At 34.3% G+C, this 24191-nt stretch overlaps 3 protein-coding genes and 1 long non-coding RNA gene across 4 annotated transcripts; 3 read left to right on the forward strand and 1 right to left on the reverse strand.

Annotated features, from left to right (window-relative positions):
* The first annotated feature begins 476 nt into the window (after positions 1 to 476).
* Positions 477 to 9766, forward strand: LOC125593299. The gene is made up of 5 exons (XR_007329220.1): positions 477 to 3917; positions 4029 to 4233; positions 4786 to 9166; positions 9248 to 9389; positions 9617 to 9766. It is a non-coding gene; the product is annotated as an uncharacterized LOC125593299 (long non-coding RNA).
* Positions 9767 to 10752: 986 nt separating this feature from the next.
* LOC106362626 (putative nucleobase-ascorbate transporter 10) lies at positions 10753 to 14103 on the forward strand. Its single transcript, XM_022691632.2, has 14 exons — positions 10753 to 11008; positions 11102 to 11199; positions 11616 to 11792; positions 11876 to 11976; positions 12061 to 12136; positions 12215 to 12274; positions 12411 to 12613; positions 12710 to 12806; positions 12935 to 13021; positions 13120 to 13178; positions 13272 to 13363; positions 13439 to 13516; positions 13637 to 13791; positions 13885 to 14103. Exons 1-14 carry the CDS (start codon positions 10753 to 10755, stop codon positions 14101 to 14103), a joined length of 1758 nt encoding a protein of 585 aa, XP_022547353.2.
* A 739-nt stretch (positions 14104 to 14842) lies between these two features.
* On the forward strand, positions 14843 to 17861 carry LOC111213816 (cyclin-A2-1). The gene is made up of 10 exons (XM_022715656.2): positions 14843 to 14935; positions 15196 to 15501; positions 15629 to 15737; positions 16016 to 16137; positions 16232 to 16324; positions 16391 to 16524; positions 16617 to 16769; positions 16886 to 17069; positions 17149 to 17280; positions 17359 to 17861. The coding sequence occupies exons 2-10, from the start codon at positions 15235 to 15237 to the stop codon at positions 17416 to 17418; spliced, it is 1254 nt and encodes a 417-aa protein (XP_022571377.2). The 5' UTR covers positions 14843 to 14935; positions 15196 to 15234; the 3' UTR covers positions 17419 to 17861.
* A 2585-nt stretch (positions 17862 to 20446) lies between these two features.
* On the reverse strand, positions 20447 to 22885 carry LOC111213815 (ethylene-responsive transcription factor SHINE 3). The gene is made up of 2 exons (XM_048769740.1): positions 22633 to 22885; positions 20447 to 21107 (listed from the first exon to the last, which is right to left on the reverse strand). Exons 1-2 carry the CDS (start codon positions 22710 to 22712, stop codon positions 20636 to 20638), a joined length of 552 nt encoding a protein of 183 aa, XP_048625697.1. The 5' UTR covers positions 22713 to 22885; the 3' UTR covers positions 20447 to 20635.
* Between the last annotated feature and the right edge of the window lie 1306 nt (positions 22886 to 24191).

A 24191-nucleotide genomic window follows, 5' to 3' on the forward strand; every position in this document is an offset into this window, starting at 1 on the left:
TTATGTGTCACCTGGTGCTACATTTTATTTGATTACGTTAGTGTGCTTTTAACACTATTATTGTGGCCCAACTTTATAATGGACCGTTTTCGGCCTAGCAACAATGCTACGAAAATATTTCGTAGAAGTCAAAGTAACACAGTACATTTGACCAATTTGCAGTTGACGCGTTTTTTCTATAATCTCAGCATTTTATGTTCTTTTTTCCTTTTGAAAACAGAAACTATCCCCAATTCCAACATTGGGTTCCTTATTCCATTTGTTAAAATTCTGGTTTAGACTATAAATAAATATTCTTACATTTACATTTACAAACAAAAGAATCTACCACCTCACCAATTTTGGTACACAAGTTGTTTTCAAAATTTATTGTTTTTAGTTCTCTTCTGGATTAAAAAATCAACTAAAAATGTAACTCAACTTGTGGATTTTGTTCTTGATTTTGCATTAAGTTTTGAGTTAACAATTTTACCAAGAGTTTAACTCAAAAATATAACTCAACTCTAACATATGATAACTCAAAGTTAAAATAAATAAAAAACTAAATTTATTGTATGACTGATAATATTTTTGTGTTATCGATAAATTAGATTTCTAATTCAAACTAAACCAACAATAACACATGCTACCAATCAAAGTCTATACTTCTAAAGTTTATATGACTTGAATCAAAGCTTGATTAACTTTGTTGCCTGCAAATACCCGTTCAATTAGGAAAAAAATGTAAGAGTTTGTTAAGGTAGCTAATTAATACTATATTCAATGTTTAAAAGATTGCGGTTAATCATTCGCGACCGCAACCACTTGGTCTATACATGAGTTTGAATTTGGTCAGACACTACGGGTGTGATTCAATGGAGCTCTATAACAACTCTGAAAAGTCTTAACTACTATCATTAACATTATCTTCCTATAGTAATAGTGTTGAATCATGGTCAGAACCATATTTGACTTTCCCAAGGATGGAGGATACATAATGGTGTCTCTTTGTGATTTGATTTTATACACTGTGTGTAAAAAAGCATGTATCTACAATCCCACCACTAAACAAAGCTTAACCTTATCCATCATCAAATCCAACATATTTGCTAAACAAGAACCTAATAAGCATGTTAACTACTTTTTCAGACATGATCATGTTCATGATCAGTACATAATAGTTTGTGGTATTCTCGAAAGATCGTGAGAAGATAACCACCAATTATTGGGTCTTCGTACTAGAACCTGTAAGTTTTTGGAAAAGAATTGAGTATGATGATTAACCTCACCTTCCTACAAGACAAGGACTCTCCATAATTAGGTTTTGTTGATTTTTATATGAACTTTTTCACATCATATGTAACTTGTATATAGTTGTTAGAAATAGTTTTTCTTTAACAATTCTCAATTCTTAGATTATGAGTTATTTTAGTTGGCCGGTGGTCTAAGTTCATCAAACATAGTTTTTCTTTAACAGTTATCTTGGAAGCAGAGGAACGATCTTATTCACAACCAGATATATTCCTGCTTCCTCTGTGTTCCTTTGGATCAATAGAGAGATGAAAAATATAATCTCAGCTAGGAGACAGATCAAATCTTTATCCTCGTTTATGGTTATGTGGTTACGTTAAGCTAGTGCTTGTAGATTTAAAATGGTGATTCATTTTGTTTTTTCTTTAATTTTGCCAAAATGGCTTAGACTTATCTTTTTGTAAAATATTTTATTCATTTTTACGATATTTACAATTTAGCAAAAAAATAAGTTTTCAAACATTAGAAGCACCAAGATATCCCCTCAAGAATCGACTAATATGTTCACAGAGAGTCAAAGACAGCTGATAGAATCGCTTGTCGGGATAGTAGAATCGCTTGTCGACTTAAGATTTACTTTTGGTAAAGTGAGGATCTGAAACTCTTTGGACTTTTCGATCATGCCGCTACAACTATACCAAGTTATTCAGAAACAATCAAGTGACTCAGCACGCAAATAAAAAATGGTTTTTTCAAAAGCTTCTTTAGTCTCCACAAAACAACCTAATTTTTTTCAACAAAAGAAATGTTCTACAAATCCACTCTTAGACCTTGAACTCGAGACGCAATGAAATTATATTATAGCCTATGCGAAGCAACTGACAAAGCGGCGTCGTATTTCTCACCATAGCATAGTTGACTTTGTCAGAAACGCGAATCACACACGGTACCTTTCAACGCGTTTACGTTGACTTGTCAAAACACAGATCAGCGTATTGGTCGTATTTACTCTTATCGAAGATCTAAGAACACTACAAGAATAAAGCTCACACTCCGACGGTAGTATTCATCGGTAGTTAGTAGGTAATGGGTATTTCCCACTATTTTCCGACAATCCAACTTTAGTCGGAGTTTGGCTCTCGGTAAATACCATTTGTCGGAAAGTAGTCGATAAATTCCGATAAAAAATATCCTCGGAAGCATTCGTTGGAAGTTGGTCGAAACGTCCCGATATAGTTCCGAGAAACATATTCCTATAAACTTCCGACAATTTAATATTTTGAATTAAAAAAACAAAAATGAAATAAAAGAAATTTAAAATAATATGATATTTATCAAAAATTCATTAGCAATAAAGAAATTAAATACAAAAGTTCTAAAAACTAAAATAAAAAGAAACAGTAACGGCAGTGGAAGAACTTCAGGCGGGCTAGTTTACGGTGCGGCGGTGGCGGTGTAGACTGCGGCGTTGACGGTGCTAGAGTAGAGTGTAATGATGTTGGTGTAATGCACGAAGTGGCCGTGATGGTGGAGTGTGAGCAGCAACAGCAGTGGAAGGAGTTACGATGATGGCGTAGGTGGGTGAGCGGCAACAGCAGTCGAAGGAGTTGTGATGATGGCGGCGTAAGCAGTTCAAGCAGTGGTGATTTAAGGAATCTTTTGGTATTTTTTCAAAAAAACAGAGATCTGACAGAAACGAAAAGAAAGAGACCATGCAAGAAGGAATAATGAGGAAACGAAGAGAATAAATTGAATGATGAAAATGGAAAATAATTAAGAGAAGAAAAGGATAGCGGAGATAGGATTTTAGATGCAGATCTGGAGAGGAAGAAGAAAATGACAGGGTAGAAGAAAGGAAAATAAAGACTGAGACAGAAAAATAAATAAATAGGAATATTAATATACACGCACATTAAGTGGATATGGACTTTCGTGGACTAGAAATATTATTTTTTTATTGCGAAATATTATAATTATGTATTGTATCTTTTATTTCTGTATGTATCTTTTTTACTAAATTGCTTTGAAAGTCCCGATGACCATTGCTCTGAAACTTCCGACGACTATTGCTCTGCAGATTCACCCGACCAAGATCAAACGACGACAAATATAACTTAATTTTAGAACTGTCAATTTTCCGATGATATCTCATCCAACTACCGAGAAAGCTCATATGTCGGTATAATTCGAGATTATTCCGATAAATTTACCGAGGTTTTTATGAGATTATGTGTTGTCGGAACAATCCAAGCATCTTCCGATGAGTTTTCCTACAAATTACCGAGAATGCATGGTTCTCGGAAAATCCCGACAAGTTTTTCCGATAAGATACTGAGAAAACGGGTTTGTCGGAAATTTTCAAGCATCTTCCGACGAGCTTTCCGAATAATTACCGAGAATGCATGGTTCTGGGAAAATTCCAACAAGATTTTCCGAGAAGATACTGAGAAAACAGGTTTGTCGGAAAATATTGACGACTTTACGATGAATTTTCGCCTTTCTCGATAAATTCTCGCTACACCATCGAAAATTTTGTGACAATTCATGTTGTCGGAACTTTTTTTTCGGAGTACACAACGTTTTCTTGTAGTGGAAGAATACAAATGTAAATCGTTCTTATTCCTCAGTCAGAATCGGAATGGGGAACTGTCACTCAGCTTCCGCCGAGCAGCTTGATCCTATTTCAGGTAAGTATTTATAAAAAAATCTCAATGTATTTGACAAGTATATAGGATATTATCAAGTTACAAAAAGTATATAGGATATTATTTCCACTTTTAGATACTATCTATGTACAGCGGAAGAGCGTGTGAAAAGTCTTCACGGTGGCGGAGCTGAAGAAAGCAACTAAGGATTTTAGCAAGGAGATGGTCATAGGAGAGCACTTTGGCAGCCATGTCAGGGGATATATCAATCCCAAGACTGGAAGGGGTTGGCATGGCCGTGGTGGTTAAGAGATTTTACATGTTCAAGGATCTTGATCAAGATTTGCAAGATTGGCTTGTAAGTAATAATATAGGATATTATTTCCACTTTGAGAAACAAAATAACCAACTATTTCAAAGAAATAAAAATAGAAAAATACTTTTAGAAAGCATTAAATCAAGTTTTTATTAAAAATTAGCAAATAAAGAGGAAAATCATCAAAATAATCTTGGTAAAAAGTTGAAATATATATATTTTAATTGGGTTTAGTGATTATAATTAGGATTTAGTATTTAGGAGGTAGAGTTATAGTTAGGGTTTAATCAGGATGTTGGATAATTTAGTATTTTTACTGATTAATAAATGATATTTTGGAGATGTTTTCTTTTTGAAGACTAATTGTTTGATAAAAAAAAAAATGCTAATTATGAATTTTGCCCATAAAAATACTAGCTGAATATAAACCGAGATTTATAGATTGACCTAGAGTTTCTACGACCTAAAAAAAGGGCTTATTGGCTAGATAGCCAGATTTCAAAGAGAAATGAAGAAAGTAACAATGATTTTGACGTTATTGATTGTTATACTTTTTGGCTTAATTCCACCCGGTTATGCCCCTTACCATAACAGGTTGCCGGTTCGTTGTTATAACGTGAACCACGTGGAGGGTTTGTTTGCCACAGTAACAATCAGATGTAATAGGGTTCGTTGTGGAGCAGTCTTGAGCATATATGAGGGAGGATATAAATCAAGAGTAGTGACGAACAGATGTGAGGGAGATAGAAACTCTGTTAACATAACGGCGATCTGAAGATGATAGCCAGATTTCCTATTCCGATTGTATTGTTTTCCATACCACATCACGTATGTGGAATGGTTTATTGTAAGTTCATTTACAATGGAGTGATGGTGTTCTTAGTTTTAGAACCGTGATAAGGTGCATGGTGAAAGTAAAATACGAAATGGTTTACATAAAGTCAAACCGAGTTCAGTAAAACCGTCCAATTTATACGACGAGACTTTCCGTTTGACATGAGTCAGATGGAATGTAATATATACTATGAACGTAAATAGATACATGGGAAGAATTTTCTTTCCATTCCACATGAACTACATAAGCTAGAATAGTTGTATGCACATGACCCAAAATAACCACTTACGTAGACGCTGATGTGTGCGGTTGTGCATAGATGATGACGCAAATCAAACACAACGTACTGGTGGTTGGGTTATAGAACAAAAGATAGAAACGGAGAATAAGAAGAACAAGGTACACACTATCAGGACGGAACAAAACATGTCCAAATATGTAGTCATTTTGTATTGGTTTGTTCGATGAAATAGATGCGAAGACATGAAGCAGTACAGAAAATATAGGTTTGGGCATGTGTAATAGACGTACACGTGGAAGTCGGGCAGGGACAACCAAAAACTTTGAATGAAACAGCATGTTATAAAGCATCCAATTTATATGGGGGTAGTTTCCATTCGATATGACTAACGTAGAATAGAACCCTGTTTGTAATTTACTAATATAATCACGAACAAAGCCGGTGAAGTGTGCGGTTGGGGAGAGGCAATGATGTATTTAGTGCAATAAATTTGCAATTGTGGGTTACAGCTCTTCCGTATTTAAGAGTAGGAGAAAGCCACATACAAAAGGTAGATTTACTGAAGATATTTTTACTGTGGAGAGAGGTAAACGAGTGGTGGAAATTAGTACCGGTAATCTTAAATGGTGTATTCAAAGAAAACCATAAATGGTGTATTCCATATAATAATCACTGTAAATCTATGTGAAGAAACTCAGAAGCAACAAAGTACTCAGAAGCAACAAAGTGAAGGAATTTAAAAATTCACCGCTTTGAAGAAAGGAGGAGGTAATTTCGTGTGCGAATATTCTAATAAACCGGGTTACATAGGAAATTTACTCTTTTGTGATAGAATAATACTATTCTGAATCTGTAATGGAATACATTTTAAAATATAAATGGATTTCCACTTACTTCTAACTGCAGATGAATAGCGAAGACTTCTATACTATATACAATGTATTATTTAAAATGATACTATATGCATACTAGAGCCAAGATTGAGCAACATGAAATACAAAGCTAATAGGAATGGTAATAGAACACTTAACAGTAAACACTAAACCCAAGATAAGGAAATATAAATCCAATCCATAGGCAACCCAAATCTCCAGGCAATTAAATCCACCTGCCATAATACTGGAGACATATATTTACATTCCTCATGAGCCACATGAAATACAAAGCTAATGGAGATGGTAAAGGAACACTTGATAGTAAACACTAAACCTAAATTAGAGAAATATAAACCCCAATACATAGGCAACCCAAATCTTTATGAAATTAAATCCACATGCCATAATACTCGAGACATGTATTTACATTCCTTATGAGCAACATTAAATAAAAAGCTAATAGGACTGGTAATAGAACACTTGACATTAAACATTAAACCCAAGTTAGGGAAATATAAATCCCAATCCGCAACCCAAATCTTCAGGAAACTAAATCCACCTGCTATAATACTAGAGACATGTATTTACATTCCTCATTAGCCACATGAAATACAAAGCTAATGGAAATAGTAATAGAACACTTGACAGTAAACACTAAACCCAAGTTAGGTAAATATAAACCCCAAAACATAGGCAAACCAAACCTTCGGGAAATTAAATCCACCTCTTATAATACTGGAGGTATGTATTTACATGCCTTATGGGTAACATGAAATACGAAGCTAATGGGGATGATAATAGAACACTTCTCACTAAACACTAAACCCAAATTAGGAAAATATAAAACGCAATACATAGGCAACCCAAATCTACAACAAATTAAATCCACCTGCCATAATACATGAGTTATCTATTTACATTCCTCAAGAGACATGGAATATGCAATGGGTTAAGACATAGTATAATACATAGTATAGTATATAAATAGTATGGTATATAAATAGCAACGCCTACACATCAGATATGAACCCTTCACCTCACGGTGAGCGTCCCGTATTTCTTCACAATTGAGGTCCGTTACAGAAGCAAAGCTTGTATAGCATAACAAATTGGTTTCCCCACGAAGAGCCACCAGAGTTCGAAGTCCTTCTCAAGAACCAACTGTCGTGCAAGAAAATAATGAAGAAGCATAACAGAGAAGGTATAGGACCCCATCTGCAAGACTTGTCCAAACTGTGACGCATTCAACATCGCCAGGTCCTCATCCTCTAATGCATTCTTTATCACTTCAGTCCAACGAAGATTGAATTAGTTGTTAATTCTTTTCTTGCCAGTGGGTTCAAAGCATGTCTCTAACAATCTACTTGGACTAACTCGTCCATACCAAACCTGTAGAATGAAGTAAGAGAGGCAAAAAGTCAGGACGGTGGGAATTATAATATTGAATATAGATATAAAGTAGCACTCTAAACAGAATAAGTATAGTTAACAAATGGAAATGCATAAGATATAAAACTATGATTCCATATAAGATAGAATAATGTGAAACTATAACTTTCTTATATTCCATGTGACAGATACTATTCCACAAAATCATCATTATTCCACAATAAGTGTGCTATATACATATAAACATAATAAGTGTGCTATATACATACGTGGAATCAGCTCGGGCAGATACTATTCTACAAAATAATCACTATTTTTACACTATGTACTATCCATAGCTGATACAAAATCCCAATTCAAGCATAAGAAAGAAGAAGAGCATCAGAGGGAAATACAATCGACTATAAATTGTAGAAGCCAATTTACCTACCAGATCTGACATTCACCATAGAGAAGATTGTATATTTATCAGTGAGAGAGACAAACAAGTGTAATGCCAGAAAAACAATGATATTCTGTGTAATTCAAAAGGCTGACAGACTAAACAAAACGAGCAAACACACAAAGCATAAATCAAAATGACAATACAATAAATACATTACAAAAAAGGAAAGACCAGACAAGCAAAGCAGAATAGCAAGTGATACTATCTTAAGTGAAATAGTTCAATTCGATACGAATACTATTTCATTTCAAATGGACTCGAGTTTATAAATATCATAGTATGTCTACTTAGTGAGCATTTGTAAGCTGTGATATTCTACACATCTTCCCCTAAATTACTACACTACTTATTTTGCAGCACTGACACAAAGATAATTCAAATTAAAAGAACCCTCACACAACCCGGAAAAACCCAAACCCTAAATCAAATTGGAAAAGGCCGATGAGAGGGATTAATTCTGTAACGGTACCGATGGTATGCAACAGGAACGATGATACTATTCTAAATGGAATAGATGAATTAGATAAGTATACTATTACATCCCAAATGGAATGGAGGTTTTAAATTAGATAAGTATACTATGAGACGAGCCCAAATAAAAGAAAATAAACACAGAGGAAGCAAAGACGAAGAGAATCGACGGAAACGAGGGAGAATTTACAAAATTTCAGAGATCTGAGAAGAATCGAGTTGGTGAAGTTGGATAGGAAGGGTGTGTTACTAACTGCCGCTGAAACTCTAACGCGGAACCCTAACGTCGAACACGATTGAAAGGAAGCACGAAGAAGATGGAAAAGCTGTCGATTGAAGGTAGAGGGGAGGATTTGGAGGAAATCGGTGCCGGAAACCACTCGACCTCGAAAAAGTTATCAACAAAAGTGAAAAGGGAATTGTGAATAGAGGTAAGACACGAGATACCTTTTATGCGGTTAATAATTTAATTTTTAATTAATTTTGGTAGCAGGTTGGCCAGTTGAGTTTAAAGGGTATTACAGTATTAATATGTATATATAACTCCGTGTATAGAAACGTTAGGGAAAATAGTTATTGTGTGTATTATGGATTTTTTCATGTCTATAGGCCCCAATTTCCCAAAAAAAAGCTCATTGGCTATGGTTCGGATCGTCGTACGTTGTTCATTGTTGCTGAATACTTTCCAAACGGAAGCTTAGAAAATCACATCTATAGAGGTAAAGACGTTAAGCCAAAGTTTATATGCATTCATCTCCTTTCCGGCTTTGATGCATGGTTGATGATACATTATGTTCCAGAGACTCGTCCAAAGTCATTGCCCTGGGAGACGCGACTTAACATATCCATAGGAGTGGCTCAGTGTCTTGCTTTCTTGCACTCTTGGAAGAAAACCAGTCTCTCTCGCAGATATCTCACGGCTTCTAAATCCTGCTCGATTTGGTATGGATTTGCATTCCCTTTGTTACGAATTATTGATCGTTAGAGTTTTTAATTTTTTTATACAAAGAATTTGATCACTAAGTATCGTTTGTTTCGGGTGGACATCGTCTCTCATAACTTCTACTAAAAGCGTTTACACAAACACAAATTGGGCCTAATTTATACACCTTTTTTCTCTTGAAACTTGTTTCCCTTCCCTTATAAATGACATCTTTGAGGGTATGCAGGAGTTCAACGCAAGAGTTTCCTATTTCGGACTCAAAAGCCTACCTTACTTTGAAGAAGGGACACACGTCCCCTCGTTAGATTACGCACCTCCCGAATACATATTATCAGGCAACAAATTTCCCCTTGCTCCTCCCCAAAGTTTTTTAAATAACCATTGAATTATAAAGACACTGACCTTGCGAGTTTGCTACTAAATACAGGGAAGTTGGACATGTCGGGCGATGTGTACAGCTTTGGTGCTATACTGCTCCAGATGTTTTTTTTTTTTTTTGTCACGAACTGCTCCAGATGTTAACTGGTTTAAAAACGCGGCGCATAATTCTAGAAATACGAAATGACAGTGAAAGCATTGCTGAGATGATCGATCCAGATTTAGAGAATAGCTATCCTATTGAAGAGGGGATACGTATGTGCGAGATTATTAAACAATGCCTTGAGGAAGACCCGAAGAATCGACCATCCATGCAACAGGTGCTGGATAACTTGAATGCGATAGCTAGGACTTGAGGACAAGTTAATTATGAGTTGTAAACGCAAAAAAAAAGTTACACTGAGTCACTGACTATAAGACAGTAATAACATAGTTGATGTACGCATATATACATTTGTATTAAACAAGTGCGAATGTAGTATATGTCAGTAAATAACTTTGTTTTTCAAAAAAAATCAGATGAAATGTTGTTTCAAAATCTCTGGATCTGTTATACGGTCAATTAAATCTCAAAGGATTTGTATTTCAAATTCCATGTACCAAAACGGACATTATCAAGCCTTTTATTACCACATTAATTGAAAAAATGTAGTCACTCAAACAATTTAAATCATAAATTTATTTTTTCGTTTATAAGTTGTGAAACGTTAAAGAGTTTAAACCGAAACCTTCTTGACTTTTCATTCACTCTATACCTTCTCGGCTTATCTCTTTCAAATTCTCTCAACCCTTCGACTAGATTCTCCAAAACAAAGAAAGCTTCGTCGATCTACCTCTCACGTGGATTCCCTTTTCAAAGTAAGTTTATATAATTGATAAACATGTTATAGTAATGTAGATACAATATTTACACTACATGATACAAAGTAATACACTTTATTTTGGTCTACTTTGAATATAGAAGACAAAAATTCAACCACGTCCATGGCAAATGGAGGGGGCAACGGCGGTGGTGGAAACAATAACAACAGTGGAGGTGGAAACGGCGGTGGCGGAAACAATAACAGTGGAGGGGGTAACGGTGGTGGCGGAAACAATAACAACAGAGGAGGAGGTAACGGCGGTGGTGGAAACAGTAACAATAGTGGAGGGGGCAATAGGACGGTGGAGTTACAGCCCCACCCGGTGAAAGAACAACTCCCTGGAATTCAGTATTGTGTCAACAGTCCTCCTCCTTGGTGTATGTTTTAACAAACAAAAAACGTTTTATTAATTTAGTTTGCTTATTTTCAAACAACTTTTGTGTGTAACTAATATTGTTCTGGTGTTGCAGTTGAAGCGTTAGTGTTGGGTTTCCAGCATTATTTGTTGAGTCTTGGCATCACGGTTCTTATTCCAAGCCTTTTGGTTCCACACATGGGAGGTGGTGATGTACGTGTTGATCTAACTTAATTCTTATGTGTGTGCTTTCATATAATTTCATTGTTTCATAAGGTATGAAGTTTAGAAAAGTTTAAGACTTCTATAAATATATTTTTCATAATTATTAACAGATCCCAACGCCTATAAAATTCAGGCTTCTAGATTTTGATTTTACAATCATGGGTTTTTTTCAAAAAAAAAAAAATTCATTTTGGAGCCATTTGAGTGGTAGTTTACATATATACGCTCGTTTTTAATGGTATCTTACAGAATTATAGAATCATAAAAAATGAGCATTCAACATTAACATGTTTTAAATTATTCAATTCAGTATATATATTTTTTTCAGTTTCTTTATGTTTTAACTTTTTTTGAACGAATCTCTGTCTTAATTATTTCTTATTAATGAATTGTACATTTCTCAGGCAGAGAAGGCTAGAGTTATACAAACAATGCTATTTGTGTCTGGATTAACAACATTGTTCCAGTCTTTCTTTGGAACTCGATTGCCTGTGATAGCTGCTCCTTCTTATGCATATATCATACCTATCACTTCCATCATTTCCTCAACTCGCTTCGCTTACTACACTGATCCTTTTGAAGTAAGTCTTAAAATTAGTTTCATCATTTATTCTTACAAACTAAAATTCACTAATGATAACGGTTTTATCACATAATTTATCAGAGATTTGTGGAAACATTGAGAAGCATACAAGGGGCTCTGATTATCGCCGGCTGTTTCCAAGTTCTTGTATGTTTCTTAGGTCTATGGAGAAACATCGCCAGGTAAATACTTAATATTATTTTGCTTTATCTGAACTGGAACTCGGACACTTAAGAGAACTATATTTTTGGTTGTGTGATCATTAGATTTCTAAGCCCACTCTCAATTGCTCCTTTGACAACGTTTGCTGGACTAGGACTCTACCAAATTGGCTTCCCTTTGGTATGTTTTATATACACTCATTTGTTGGTTATTGAAAACTTTATACCGTTGATTTTTATCATGTAGTCTTTTTTCTAGTTGGCGAGATGCGTTGAAGTGGGACTTCCCGGGTTGATCTTACTTGTTTTAGTCACCCAGGTAAAGTTCTTAACAATTGGTCCTTCTTTTTATCACACATGATTATGTAAAACAAACTATACATCATTTTGAATATACCATACAAGTCCACGTACAAAACTTAATGAACGTCCATATTTTTCTTTGTGTAATGTAGTACTTACCGCCCTTTCTGAAGATGAAGAAAGGGGTGATTTGGAATGGATCAAGATGTGACCGTTATGGGATGATGATGTGCATTCCATTGGTTTGGTTGTTAGCTCTGTTACTCACATCGAGTGGTGTATACAACCATAAGTCTCAAACTACTCAAATCAGTTGCCGTACAGACCGTAATGGTCTTATCACCAACACTCCATGGTCAGTTCTTCCACCTGAATGTTAAATTTTTGGGGGATTTCACTATTTAGTTACAACTTTATTGTTTCTATATTCTCTTTATGTGAATTACAATAGGATATACTTACCATATCCTTTCCAATGGGGAAGCCCAACCTTCCACTTCACTGATTCTTTCGCGATGATGGCTGCCTCTTTCGTCACTCTATTTGAGGTTACTCTTTCGTTTTTTATATGAAATTGATCGTTTGAAATCTTTAGTACTAAAATACTGAAATCAAGGACACATGAAGTTTAATTTACTATTACAATGAAGAGTGCAAGTGTTACATATTATTGCAGTCGACCGGTTTGTTCTACGCATCTGCAAGATATGGAAGTGCGACGCCTATCCCACCATCAGTTATCAGCCGTGGTACTGGCTGGCTGGTTAGTCTAAGAAGAACTTACTTAGTTGCATTGTTTTTAACCGTTTGTTAATTATGTTTTATCATCATCTTCTGAATATATGATTGCATATCTTGTAGGGAGTTGGAGTATTACTCAACGGCATGCTTGGAGGCGTCTCAGGGATCACAACATCAACGTAACGAACCTCATCTCCAAATTAACTTTTTATATCTTGAGCATTTATTAATTTCTTATATATTCTTGTTAAATGGTCAACGTTAATGTTCAGAGAAAATGTTGGACTTTTGGCAATGACTAAGATTGGGAGTCGAAGAGTGATACAAATTTCAGCTGCCTTCATGATTTTTTTCTCTATTTTCGGTAATTTTTTTTATTGTTGTTGATGTAGAATTGAATTTTCTGGATATTTTCTTATTTATATTTATCAAAATGCAGGAAAATTTGGAGCTTTTTTCGCGTCCATACCGTTACCAATCATGGCGTCCGTGTACTGCATCGTCTTGTGTTTTGTGTGTAAGTCTCTTCATCACATCACACTTGTACTTGCTATTAAGATTAAATTTACATTTTCATACAATATACATACTTTATTTTGCTTTCACTAAAAATAAAATCAAATTCAATGTAATGTAGCTTCTGCGGGCATTAGCTTTCTACAATTTTGCAACCTCAACAGCTTCAACACCAAGTTCATTTTGGGATTTTCATTTTTCATGGCTATTTCAATCCCTCAATACTTTAGAGAATACTACAACGGAGGTTGGCGGTCTGATCATCACTCGAATTGGGTCAGTACATTTTCTTAATTATATACTTTGTTAAAAAAATCAAAATATACTTATCGAATTGTGTTTTTCTTGGATTATGTAAATACGAAACAGTTGGAAGATGTGATAAGAGTGATATTCATGTCACATACAACGGTTGCGGGAATGATAGCAATAGTGCTTGATTGCACATTGTCTCGTGAGAGCGATGAAGCCAAGAAAGATTGTGGACTAAAATGGTGGGAGAAGTTTCGACTATACAATCTTGATGTCCGAAACGATGAGTTTTATGGTCTACCTTGCTGCCTCAACAAATTTTTCCCTTCTCATTGAAAACCATCATAAAATATACTATTTCTTCGTAATCTTTTGCCTTTTAGAATATTTTATTTCTTCTCATGCCTTTATAGCGTTTGTTATATTTTTCTTAAATTTTATTTAGCTGGTTACATATTTATCTTCAATTTTTATATGCTATAATAGTTTGTTTTACTAAAAAATGTTCAAACATAGTTAAGTCAAACTCAATTTTTTTGTAACATCTTAACTTTATTAAACTCAATTTATAAATTCTATTAAACTCAACAATTTCAGTTCAAATAAAATAAACGTTCTAAAAAATAAAAACAGAACAATTATATAATATAAACAAATATTTTTTTATTAGCTTAAAATTTTATTATAAGAATAACTTTCGTACGTAATAAACTAATACCTGAACACACATTTTTGTAATTTGGAGAACATAGATTGGGCTTTGAACAAAACAAAACATAGATTACAGGTTTCGTTGAAGAGTAAAACGCTGTTGGTTCATTTTATAGGCCCCCTGGGCTTTTAGGGTTTTAAAACGGTATTATCATTAACAGAACAGACGCGGAAGAATAGGCGCGTAACGGCTGATTATTTTATTTAAATTCAAATTAGAAAAAGGAAATTTACTGAAACGGACCAGACGTCAAAGTGTCAGATATCACTCTGACACTCTCATATAATCTGACAACTGTTCAAATCGTTAGTTTTCTTTTCTTTTATTTATTTTCTTATTTCTGATATAGAAAATTCGAACAAGATCACAGAATCCCGCTCCTCCTCCTCCTCCTCCTATTTCAACAACTCTCTTTAGCCATTGGAGATTCGCAATTTCGAGTTTCATGATCTGAAGGTATCTTCACTTCTCCATGCTGTCTGAAGTTTATAGATCTGTTAGACTGTTCTGTTTCATGATTGATCTATGTTTTAAGACAGTGATCGCTCTCTTTCTTTCTCTTCTGTTCTTGTTATTTTCGTGTAAAGGTTAAGAAAAATAATGATCAATAATTTTTATTACATTACATATGATTGTGTCCAAGGATGAGGAACATTTGTAATAATCTAATTTCTCAATTTATTGTTTTTTTTTTAAATTATGTTTACGTTCTGCAGGCTTGGCATACCTGTTGAGAGATTTTCAATTATAAAACTATGTATAGAGGTTCTTCAATGCATCCTAAAGCTAACAAAGAAACAATCTCTACTGCGAAAACACGACAAGGGAATGTGAGAGTCACGAGATCACGAGCTAAGGCCTTAGGAACATCGATATCTCCATCGAAACCAGTTTTTAAACAGCAACCAAAGCTTAAAAAGAGAATGGCATCAGATGATACAAGAGTTTGTCAGCATAAGAGACGTGCGGTGCTCAAGGATGTGACTAACACTTTGGCCTGTTTGGATGGGAACAATGTTAAGGTAACCATTCCTTAGAAGTACCTTCTTATTGATATAGTGATGTGATACGTATAACCATCCAAGAATCTAGAGAGGTTTTGGCGTTTTGAATTGCCTTCTTGTCTCTTCAACATATAACGTGTGACAGGCTAGCAAGAGAGAACAAGATGTGGATGCCGAAAAATCGAAACTAGCAGAAGATTTGTCAAAGATTAGGATGGTTGAATCTGCTACAAACTCCAAAGACGGAGATCAAAGTAAGGAATTGAACTAATGAAATAAAAAATGCTAAAAAATATAATAAACCATATAATCATATTTCAAAACATATTAGATAATCATGTTAAATGAAGCATATCCCGCTGGCCACCGTCGATTAAAATGGGGTGAAAAAGACGGCCCTCCATGATGCCTTCTGTGGAGGTGTACTTAGGCGCTAGTCGGGTTACTTCCGGGGTGTCCGGATTATTAAAAAAAAAAAATGAAGCATATAACAAACTCTATGTTTCTCAAATATTTACTCCGGATTTTGCAGAAGAAGACGGTTATGGTGTCACAGGCTATCTTAAGCCTATAGATATTGATTCCAATGACCAAGATCCCAAGTTTTGTAGCTTATATGCTGCAAATATGTATGACAGTTTTCATGTTGCAGAGGTTTGAACTAAAATTATATCTTATTATAACTTTCCACTAGATGATAACATACTGAGATTCTAAGTTATAGCTCTGTTTTTGTTTCTTGGTACAGCTTGATCAAAGACCTTCAACTAGCTATATGGTCCAAGTCCAGCGAGATATCGATCCAAGCATGCGTGGGATTCTCATTGATTGGCTTGTGGAGGTACTTACTACTTCAAAGCATTTCTTAAGAGTAAGAACCTCTGTTAATAATGCTTATTTCTTGTAGGTTTCTGAAGAGTACAAGCTGGCTTCAGATACGCTTTACCTTGCAGTGAACCTTATTGACCGGTTCCTGTCCAACAATTACATTGAAAAGAGAAGGCTCCAGCTGCTTGGTGTCACTTGCATGCTAATAGCCTCGTGAGTTTCCCACTTCTAACATTGCAATGAGTGTAAAAATGTCTGCACAAGTGAACTAACTAAGTCATACATTTCTTTTTGAGACACTGAAGAAAGTATGAAGAGATATGTGCACCAAGGTTGGAAGAGTTTTGCTTCATTACAGACAATACATACACAAGACTCGAAGTGGTGGCCATGGAGACTCAAGTTTTAAACTTTCTGCACTTTCGGTTATCAGTTCCAACCACCAAAACGTTTCTCAGGTAAAAAACACTAAACGCTACTTTTACTTTTTTTTTTTGAACACTAAACGCTACATTTACTTTCAATCTAAAACAGTATGTAATATTAAAGTCATTTTGCTTCTTCTGCGTTTCAGGCGGTTCATTCAAGCAGCTAAAGCGTCTGATCAGGTTCTCCACACTGAGATGGAGTCCTTAGCAGACTATCTTGCAGAGTTGACTCTTGTTGAATATAGTTTTCTAAGGTTCTTGCCGTCTCTAATTGCTGCCTCAGCTGTTTTTTTGGCAAGATGGACGCTTGACCAATCTAAACATCCTTGGGTGAGCTCACATTTCTTGACTGTGAAATGCTTTTACTATACTCTTCAGAGGGAAGTTAATGTTTCTTATGTGCTTACAGAACCCAACTCTACAGCACTATACTAGATATGAGACTCCTTCTCTTAAGAAAACAGTGCTTGCAATGGAGGATTTGCAGCTCAACACTAGTGGAAGCACCCTTGTTGCTGTAAGGAACAAGTACAACCAAAAGGTACATTTTGGTTGCTCATATCTCCTGAGTGTTTAAGAGAGTGGTAAAAACTGACAATGAGTTTGGTTCTGTTTATAGTTTAAAGGAATGGCAACACTAAGATCTTCTGAACGTATCACAACACTCTTCTCAAGATGAAACCAGACTTTGAGTTCTCCTGATATGACCGAAAGACATAGCTAAAGGAACCAAGTCAGACATCTCTCTGGCTTCAACACTTGCATCAGGTGACATCACTTTTGGACTCTTCAGTAGTGGAATAGTTAATGTAAGTTGTGCTTCTAGGCAATGCCATCTAATGTGAGTTGTAAAACTAAACATGATTTTGACACATTGAGATAGTCTCTTTGCCTTAAAAATATATATTTTTAAATGTATTTCTAGTCCCCTTAACAAAGCAAGTAGTTCAAGATATTACAAGATTCAGTACAAAGTCATGTCAGGATCTGCATGATGTATGCTCTGATGCTACAATTCATAAGAACATGTGAAAGTAGTTCTTGAAACAATTGACATACTGAGACAGTCCCCTTACCTTGAAACAATTATTTTTTTCCAGTCACCTTAACAAAGAAAGTAGTTCAGCTCAAGCCATTGCAAGACTCAGTACAAAGTCATGTCAGGCTGTCTGTCCTGATAATACAACTATTTATTACATTCATAAGAAAATTTCTTGAGTTTGGGCAACAAAATGATGTCCCAGAAGATGTAGTACATGTGGTAACTCACAGGGCCAAGATAGAGCATATAGCTTGTATGAAAGTGAGAATGAGGAGAAGCAAAGCAGCTACAACAGAAGCAACAGACCAAGGATTGTGGAAATAGTCACGTCTCAGAACCGCCTTCCACCTGTTCCATGGTGTGTTGCAGTAAGCTTGCAGGCTCTCAGAGAGTCTCTGACAGTAAAACCTTCTGCCAAAGATAACCTCTACAAGGGAGTCATCTTGACTTTTATCCATGCTGTCATGTACTCCGTTCAGTATTACTGAAGCGTCACAGATTCATGAAAGAAACAAGAACACATCTAGGAATACTCTGAGATTGAGAAGGTGGCTAGACGACACACAATGGTTGACTTTTTTGAGAAGCTTCAATGTTTTGTTTGTATAGGTTTGATGGGTGGTGGACTTGGTGTTATCAATCAGTCAATTTATCCATCCTCATAAAAAACAAATTCCTTCTATGCTTTCTGAATCTTTTTATAAATTAATTTATCCTTCAAATATTTAAATATTCAAAGATATTATATAATTAAATAATATTGAAAAATTAAGTTTTTGTTAATAAGTTTTATTGTTTTAAAAATAATATTTACATACTCAGTTCTTATTACTCACCAAATTATTTATTTTGTTTATCGTTTTAGTTTCTATTATTTTATTTTTTATAAGTATTTAACATATATATTGCTCTAATTATTTATAACTTATTTAGTTAATATTGCTTGTACTTTTTTGCTATCTATTTTAGTTAATTGGACTGCTAGGAGTGTTTGTTTACACTTCCAATCAGTTACCACATCCAATGGTAGAGCAACATAATCTAGAACCTCAGCTCTCGGAGCTCAGTTTATTATTTATTATTTTAGTATATTTTCAGAACTTTGTTGAGATACCTCAATGAGGATGATCTAACGTTAGCCTAAAATTGGTTAAATGCAAGAGATGAAAAGTTTAAAATGAAATAGATGTGTAAATCACAGGCTATCTCAAGTGTGTAGATATTGATTCCAATGATCAAGGTCCCGGTTTTGTAGCTTATATGCTGCAAATATGAAATATGTATGACAGTTTTCATGTTGCAAAGGTTTGAACTAAATGACGTCTTATTCTTTCTTTCCACTAGATGATAGCATACTGAGAATCAGTTTTTATTTTATTGGTACAGCTTGGTCAGTTGCTTCTCTTGTGGCTGCTTTGCTTCTCCTCATTCTCACTTTCATACAAGCTATATGCTCTATCTTGGCCCTGTGAGTTACCACAGGTAACTACATCTTATTGAGTTTGGGCACCAAAATGACATCCCAGAAGATTTACCTGTGGTAACTCACAGGGCCAAGATAGAGCATATAGCTTGTATGAAAGTGTGAAGGAGAATAATCTCATAGATAATGATAATACAACTAATGAATAAAATCTTTGAATTATTTTTTCGGTAGATGATATCATAAAATGTTTACAATTACAGAATTATTCTCGATATATCCATAAATTTTGATCTCTGAAATTTTCAAGACATAACACTTTAAAACTTTTTTGACCCAAAAAAAAAAAACACTTTAAAACTTTAATTGTCATAATAGACATTTTATGGGAAGGGGCTAGCGATCTAGACACTTATTTTATGTGCTAGAGGAGAATTTTATCCACACCATAGTAACCACGAAAATAGTAAAACCTTTCTTCGTCGTGGTAGGTTCAATGTTCTAAAATTTGGTTTAGACCGCAAATCGGTAATAGCCTAAACGATTTTTAAAAAAATCCAATTTAAACAGCTCAAATCGGTTTAACATGTCATTGGTTAAAATATATCTAAATTAGTCTAGTTTAAACTAACTTAATGTAAATCAGTTAAATTAAATAATAATATAAGTATAAATCCATAAATTTGTCTTAATTTGTTTTTTATATCTAACTTTAAAATTTATCAAAATAATTTTATTAATTTAACATAAAAATTAAAATACATAAGCCATGCATTTTGATTACAATATAAATAACATAATAATTAAAAATAAAATATTAATAATTTATTATAATATATTTACTTTATAAATATTTATATCCGTGCATAAGCATTGGAAAATCAATTAGCATATAATAAATAAATAATTCATTGGCGTCTAGTCTCCACCTAATCTAATAATCTGTCTAATCGCTAGATGTAAAGTGCTTAATATTGCTTAACGATTTCCTGACATTGGATAGGTCTAATTAACATTCGAATCAAAAGAAACTAATTCGCAAGTTTAAATTGAGCGACTAGTCACATTTAGCTTTCACTCTTCTTTAGCGAACCAATTAATTATCTTTCCTTTAATTTGTACTTTCTTATCGTGTCTAGTCGTTCTCCTCTCCTCTATGTAATAATTATATCATGTCGACGATAATTCCACATGATTATATGATCAAAAAAATTTTCTTTTGCTTAACAATATGATCAATTCTTTCAAATAAAACTAAAATGTTTATTTATAGCGTATACAGATTACAGAATACATTCAGACAAACTTATACATACAATATTATATATATTTGAAATACAATGTTTACGTAGATGTGTACTTATTTCGATAATTAGATTATCATTTACTCGAAAGTATTTAATCATTTTCCATCTGTTTTGTTATAAATATCTAACTAAAACCTGAAACGGATGCAGAAGCAGGACATGTCCAGTTAAGGAGCTCCTCGATCATCTGCATTGCCATCTGATCTTCTTCCTCAACGTCGTCGTTTCCTTTCTTCAGCTTATTAGTCCCATTATCACCGGCACTTGCGTTGACGCCGTCGCCGAGCTCAACAAGCTTGACCCAGTTTTGACTTGAACTGGACCCGGCGCGTTTCTGCCAGACACCAATGTGGGAGCTGTCGTTGTCGAGGCGGAGGCACGTCAGATAAGGTGTCTGGTCTTTACAATTCTTTCTTAGCTTAGCGTTTAGGAGTTCCGATAACGGAGTGTTAACGTCCGGAGAAACCGAACCGTTGGATTTGATGACCGGAAAGTTGGTCTTTGCGTTCTGGCCGTTCATTAGAACAGCGGCTTGGTCGTAGGCTCTAGCCGCTTCTTCGGCCGTGTTGAATGTTCCTAGCCACACTCTTCTCTTCCTGATCACACAAACACGTATAAATAACTAAATTAATTAGAGTATCAAAGATGTATCAATACTAGTGTTGTTGATGTTTTGATTACAGGTAAATATTAAAAAGGAAAAACACACATCATATCCCCTAGACTACCACGTGTACTTTATACAATCAATTTCACAAAACAAACATGACATGTCTACTGAAATTGATCACATGTCTTATAGCTTAATATAACATGGACAATTACATTTAATGTCAATTTATATTTTTGGAAATTTTCTTAGAATATGAAAATAACTCATAAATCATCATTAAAATAAATATATTCAAATATGGCATTATAAATTTCGGAATATAATTTAATTATATATTTTTAAATTATACAATTTTATTACTAAAATTTTCAAAAATGTATACAATTTTTTTAGAAAATTATAAAAATTTAATCGTAAAATCATTATTTTCTTATATATTTACAAATTTTATAAATATTGTTTAATTTTATTTTTTGGTAATTATGAAATTTTTACAAATTTATTTAATATATTTAATTAAAATAAATAGATAGAAAAATTTATCTTAGATTATAATTTCAAATATATACATGCATATTCTTAAATATAATTTTTATGTTTAATTAAATCAAATTTATATTAAAATATTGATACGAAAAAGAAAATTTACAATATTAATAAAATTTTGTTTTAAAATATAATTTATATTTATCTGTTAAAAAATATTTTAAATTTTTTTACTGCACATGGTGCACGAAGACACCTAGTGAACTATATAACAATGTACGTTACTGACCATAAGAACATGTAAAACATTTTTCTTGTAGACTTCTTTTCTTTTTGAGAAAGGTCTTTAGTAGCGTTCATTCCTTACCAAATTTCTTACTAATAAGGTTGTTTTAGTTATTAATGAAAGGATGTACCGTATACCTAATATGCTTTATATATTAATTGTTACTATAAACAGACTTAAATAGCCAAAGGGATACTAATTGAAAAAGAAATGTATATATAATATTAGGAATTAATATTATACATTTATGATATATAATACGCATAGATTATAATGCATTTATGATCAATTTATGTAAACACAAAATTACACTTATAAACACGCCATTACAGTATTACAACAAAAGTTAAACATCAAGCCATCAACTAACATAGAGAAAAGTCACGCTATCACACCAATAGGAAAAAGCCTTAATTCGGTTCGTGTATTGTACACATTCTAAACATTAATGAATGTGGTCTCTTAATTGGACGAAGCTCAGGAAACGATCTTAATGAAAACACATGTTCGTATGAGTTGCATGAATCTTTAAAAGTATGAACAAAATTAAATATGTTAATATATGAATTCAGGGATAATTGATATAAGAATATGTATACACGAACAACAACAAAAAGTGAATATGGATATACTATAGTCTATCGGTGCTGCAAACCAATATATATATATATATGTGTGTGTGTGTGTGTATGTGAATGTTTTGTTTGAGAGAGAGGAAGAGGAAGAGAGAACTGACAGGAGAGGATGACGAATCTCAGAGACCCACGAACCCCACTGACGCTGGCGGACACCTCGGAACTTCTTAGAGTGTACCATTTGGATGTTATAAATCAGGGCTCTTAGTTTCTCTGAGCTTTTCTAACATGAATCAGCAAAGGAGTGAGAGAGATATTCCTCTTTTCTGACCTCTCTATCTTCAACTACTCACTTAACTCTCTGCTTTTTGCAAGTCCTCTCTACTTAATTTTCTGTTATTTATTGTCCCCCCCCCCCCCCCCCCCCCTCTCTCTCTCTATCTCTCTCTCTCTTTACTTGGGTAATAATATACAATGTTCCAATATAGTTTTGTAGTTCCAATTTTCTCAGGTTCTCATGCTTTATGTGAATAAAAATAAGTATTGGAAAAACAAGTTTGAATAATTCTACCAAGGTAGAGTGGTTAAAACTTGTAGCTTATTTTATAAAACCCAAAAACATGTACTCTCCAAAATATAGGTAAATTACGTAGTTTGGTTCTCGTTTTAGAGATGGATTTATAAATACAAAGCCCTCGTATTAATTTAAAAAAAAATATTCATTAGTATATGACACTACAAGAAAACATCGGTATTCTGACGGACATTCCGACGGAAAATGAAATCCTCGGAATATCCCGAGGAATTTCGTCGGAATATACCGACGGAATTCGGAGGAAATATCAATCCGTCGGAATATTCCGAGGAAATTCCGAGGAAAATGTGTTCCTCGGAAAAAACCGATGAATTCCGAGGAAATATTATAGCCGTTGGAGAGCTGTTGGGGGATTTTACAAAATTCCGAGGAAATTCCGACGAACTAGCCGTTGGCGTCAGAATTCCGTCGGAATTTCCATCGATCCATCGATGGGATAATCTAATCGATCGATCACATTGTTACGCTTTGGTCCATCTTAGTGATCGTTCGATGCGTTTTCGGACATATATCCATCGATCGATCCGTTTATAAAAAACTTACAAGATTTTCCGAGGACATTCCGAGGAACGCTTGAGATTCTCGATCGATCGATGGGATAATCTAATCGATCGATCACATTGTTACGCTTTGGTCCATCTTAGTGATCGATCGATGCGTTTTTGGATATATATACATCGATCGATCCGTTTATAAAAAAACGTACGAGATTTTGTTCTCGATCGATCACATTGTTACCCCAAACCCTGTTTCCTCGGAAAAGCCTCGGAATATTCCGAGGAAATTCCGAGGAACACCTGATATACTCTATCGATCGATGCGTTTTGGTACATATATCCATCGATCGATCCGTTCAAAAAAAAAATTGACGTATTGAAACCCCAAACACTAGTTCCTCAGAATTTCCTCGGAATATTCCGACGGAATTCCGAGGAAGAAAAGGGTTTCCTCGAAATTCCCTCGGAATAATCCGAGGAAATTCCGAGGAAATAGGGTTTTTAAACCGAAAACAACGTTTTGCGGTTTGAATAACACCTATATAACCCTTATTAAGTGTCTTATGTTCATTATGAAGTCAAAAATTTGTTCATTACCGTATAATTAACATTTTTCCGATTGTATGAA

This window comes from Brassica napus, chromosome C9, assembly GCF_020379485.1.
Source record: "Brassica napus cultivar Da-Ae chromosome C9, Da-Ae, whole genome shotgun sequence".
In the NCBI taxonomy this organism is placed as follows: domain Eukaryota; kingdom Viridiplantae; phylum Streptophyta; class Magnoliopsida; order Brassicales; family Brassicaceae; genus Brassica; species Brassica napus.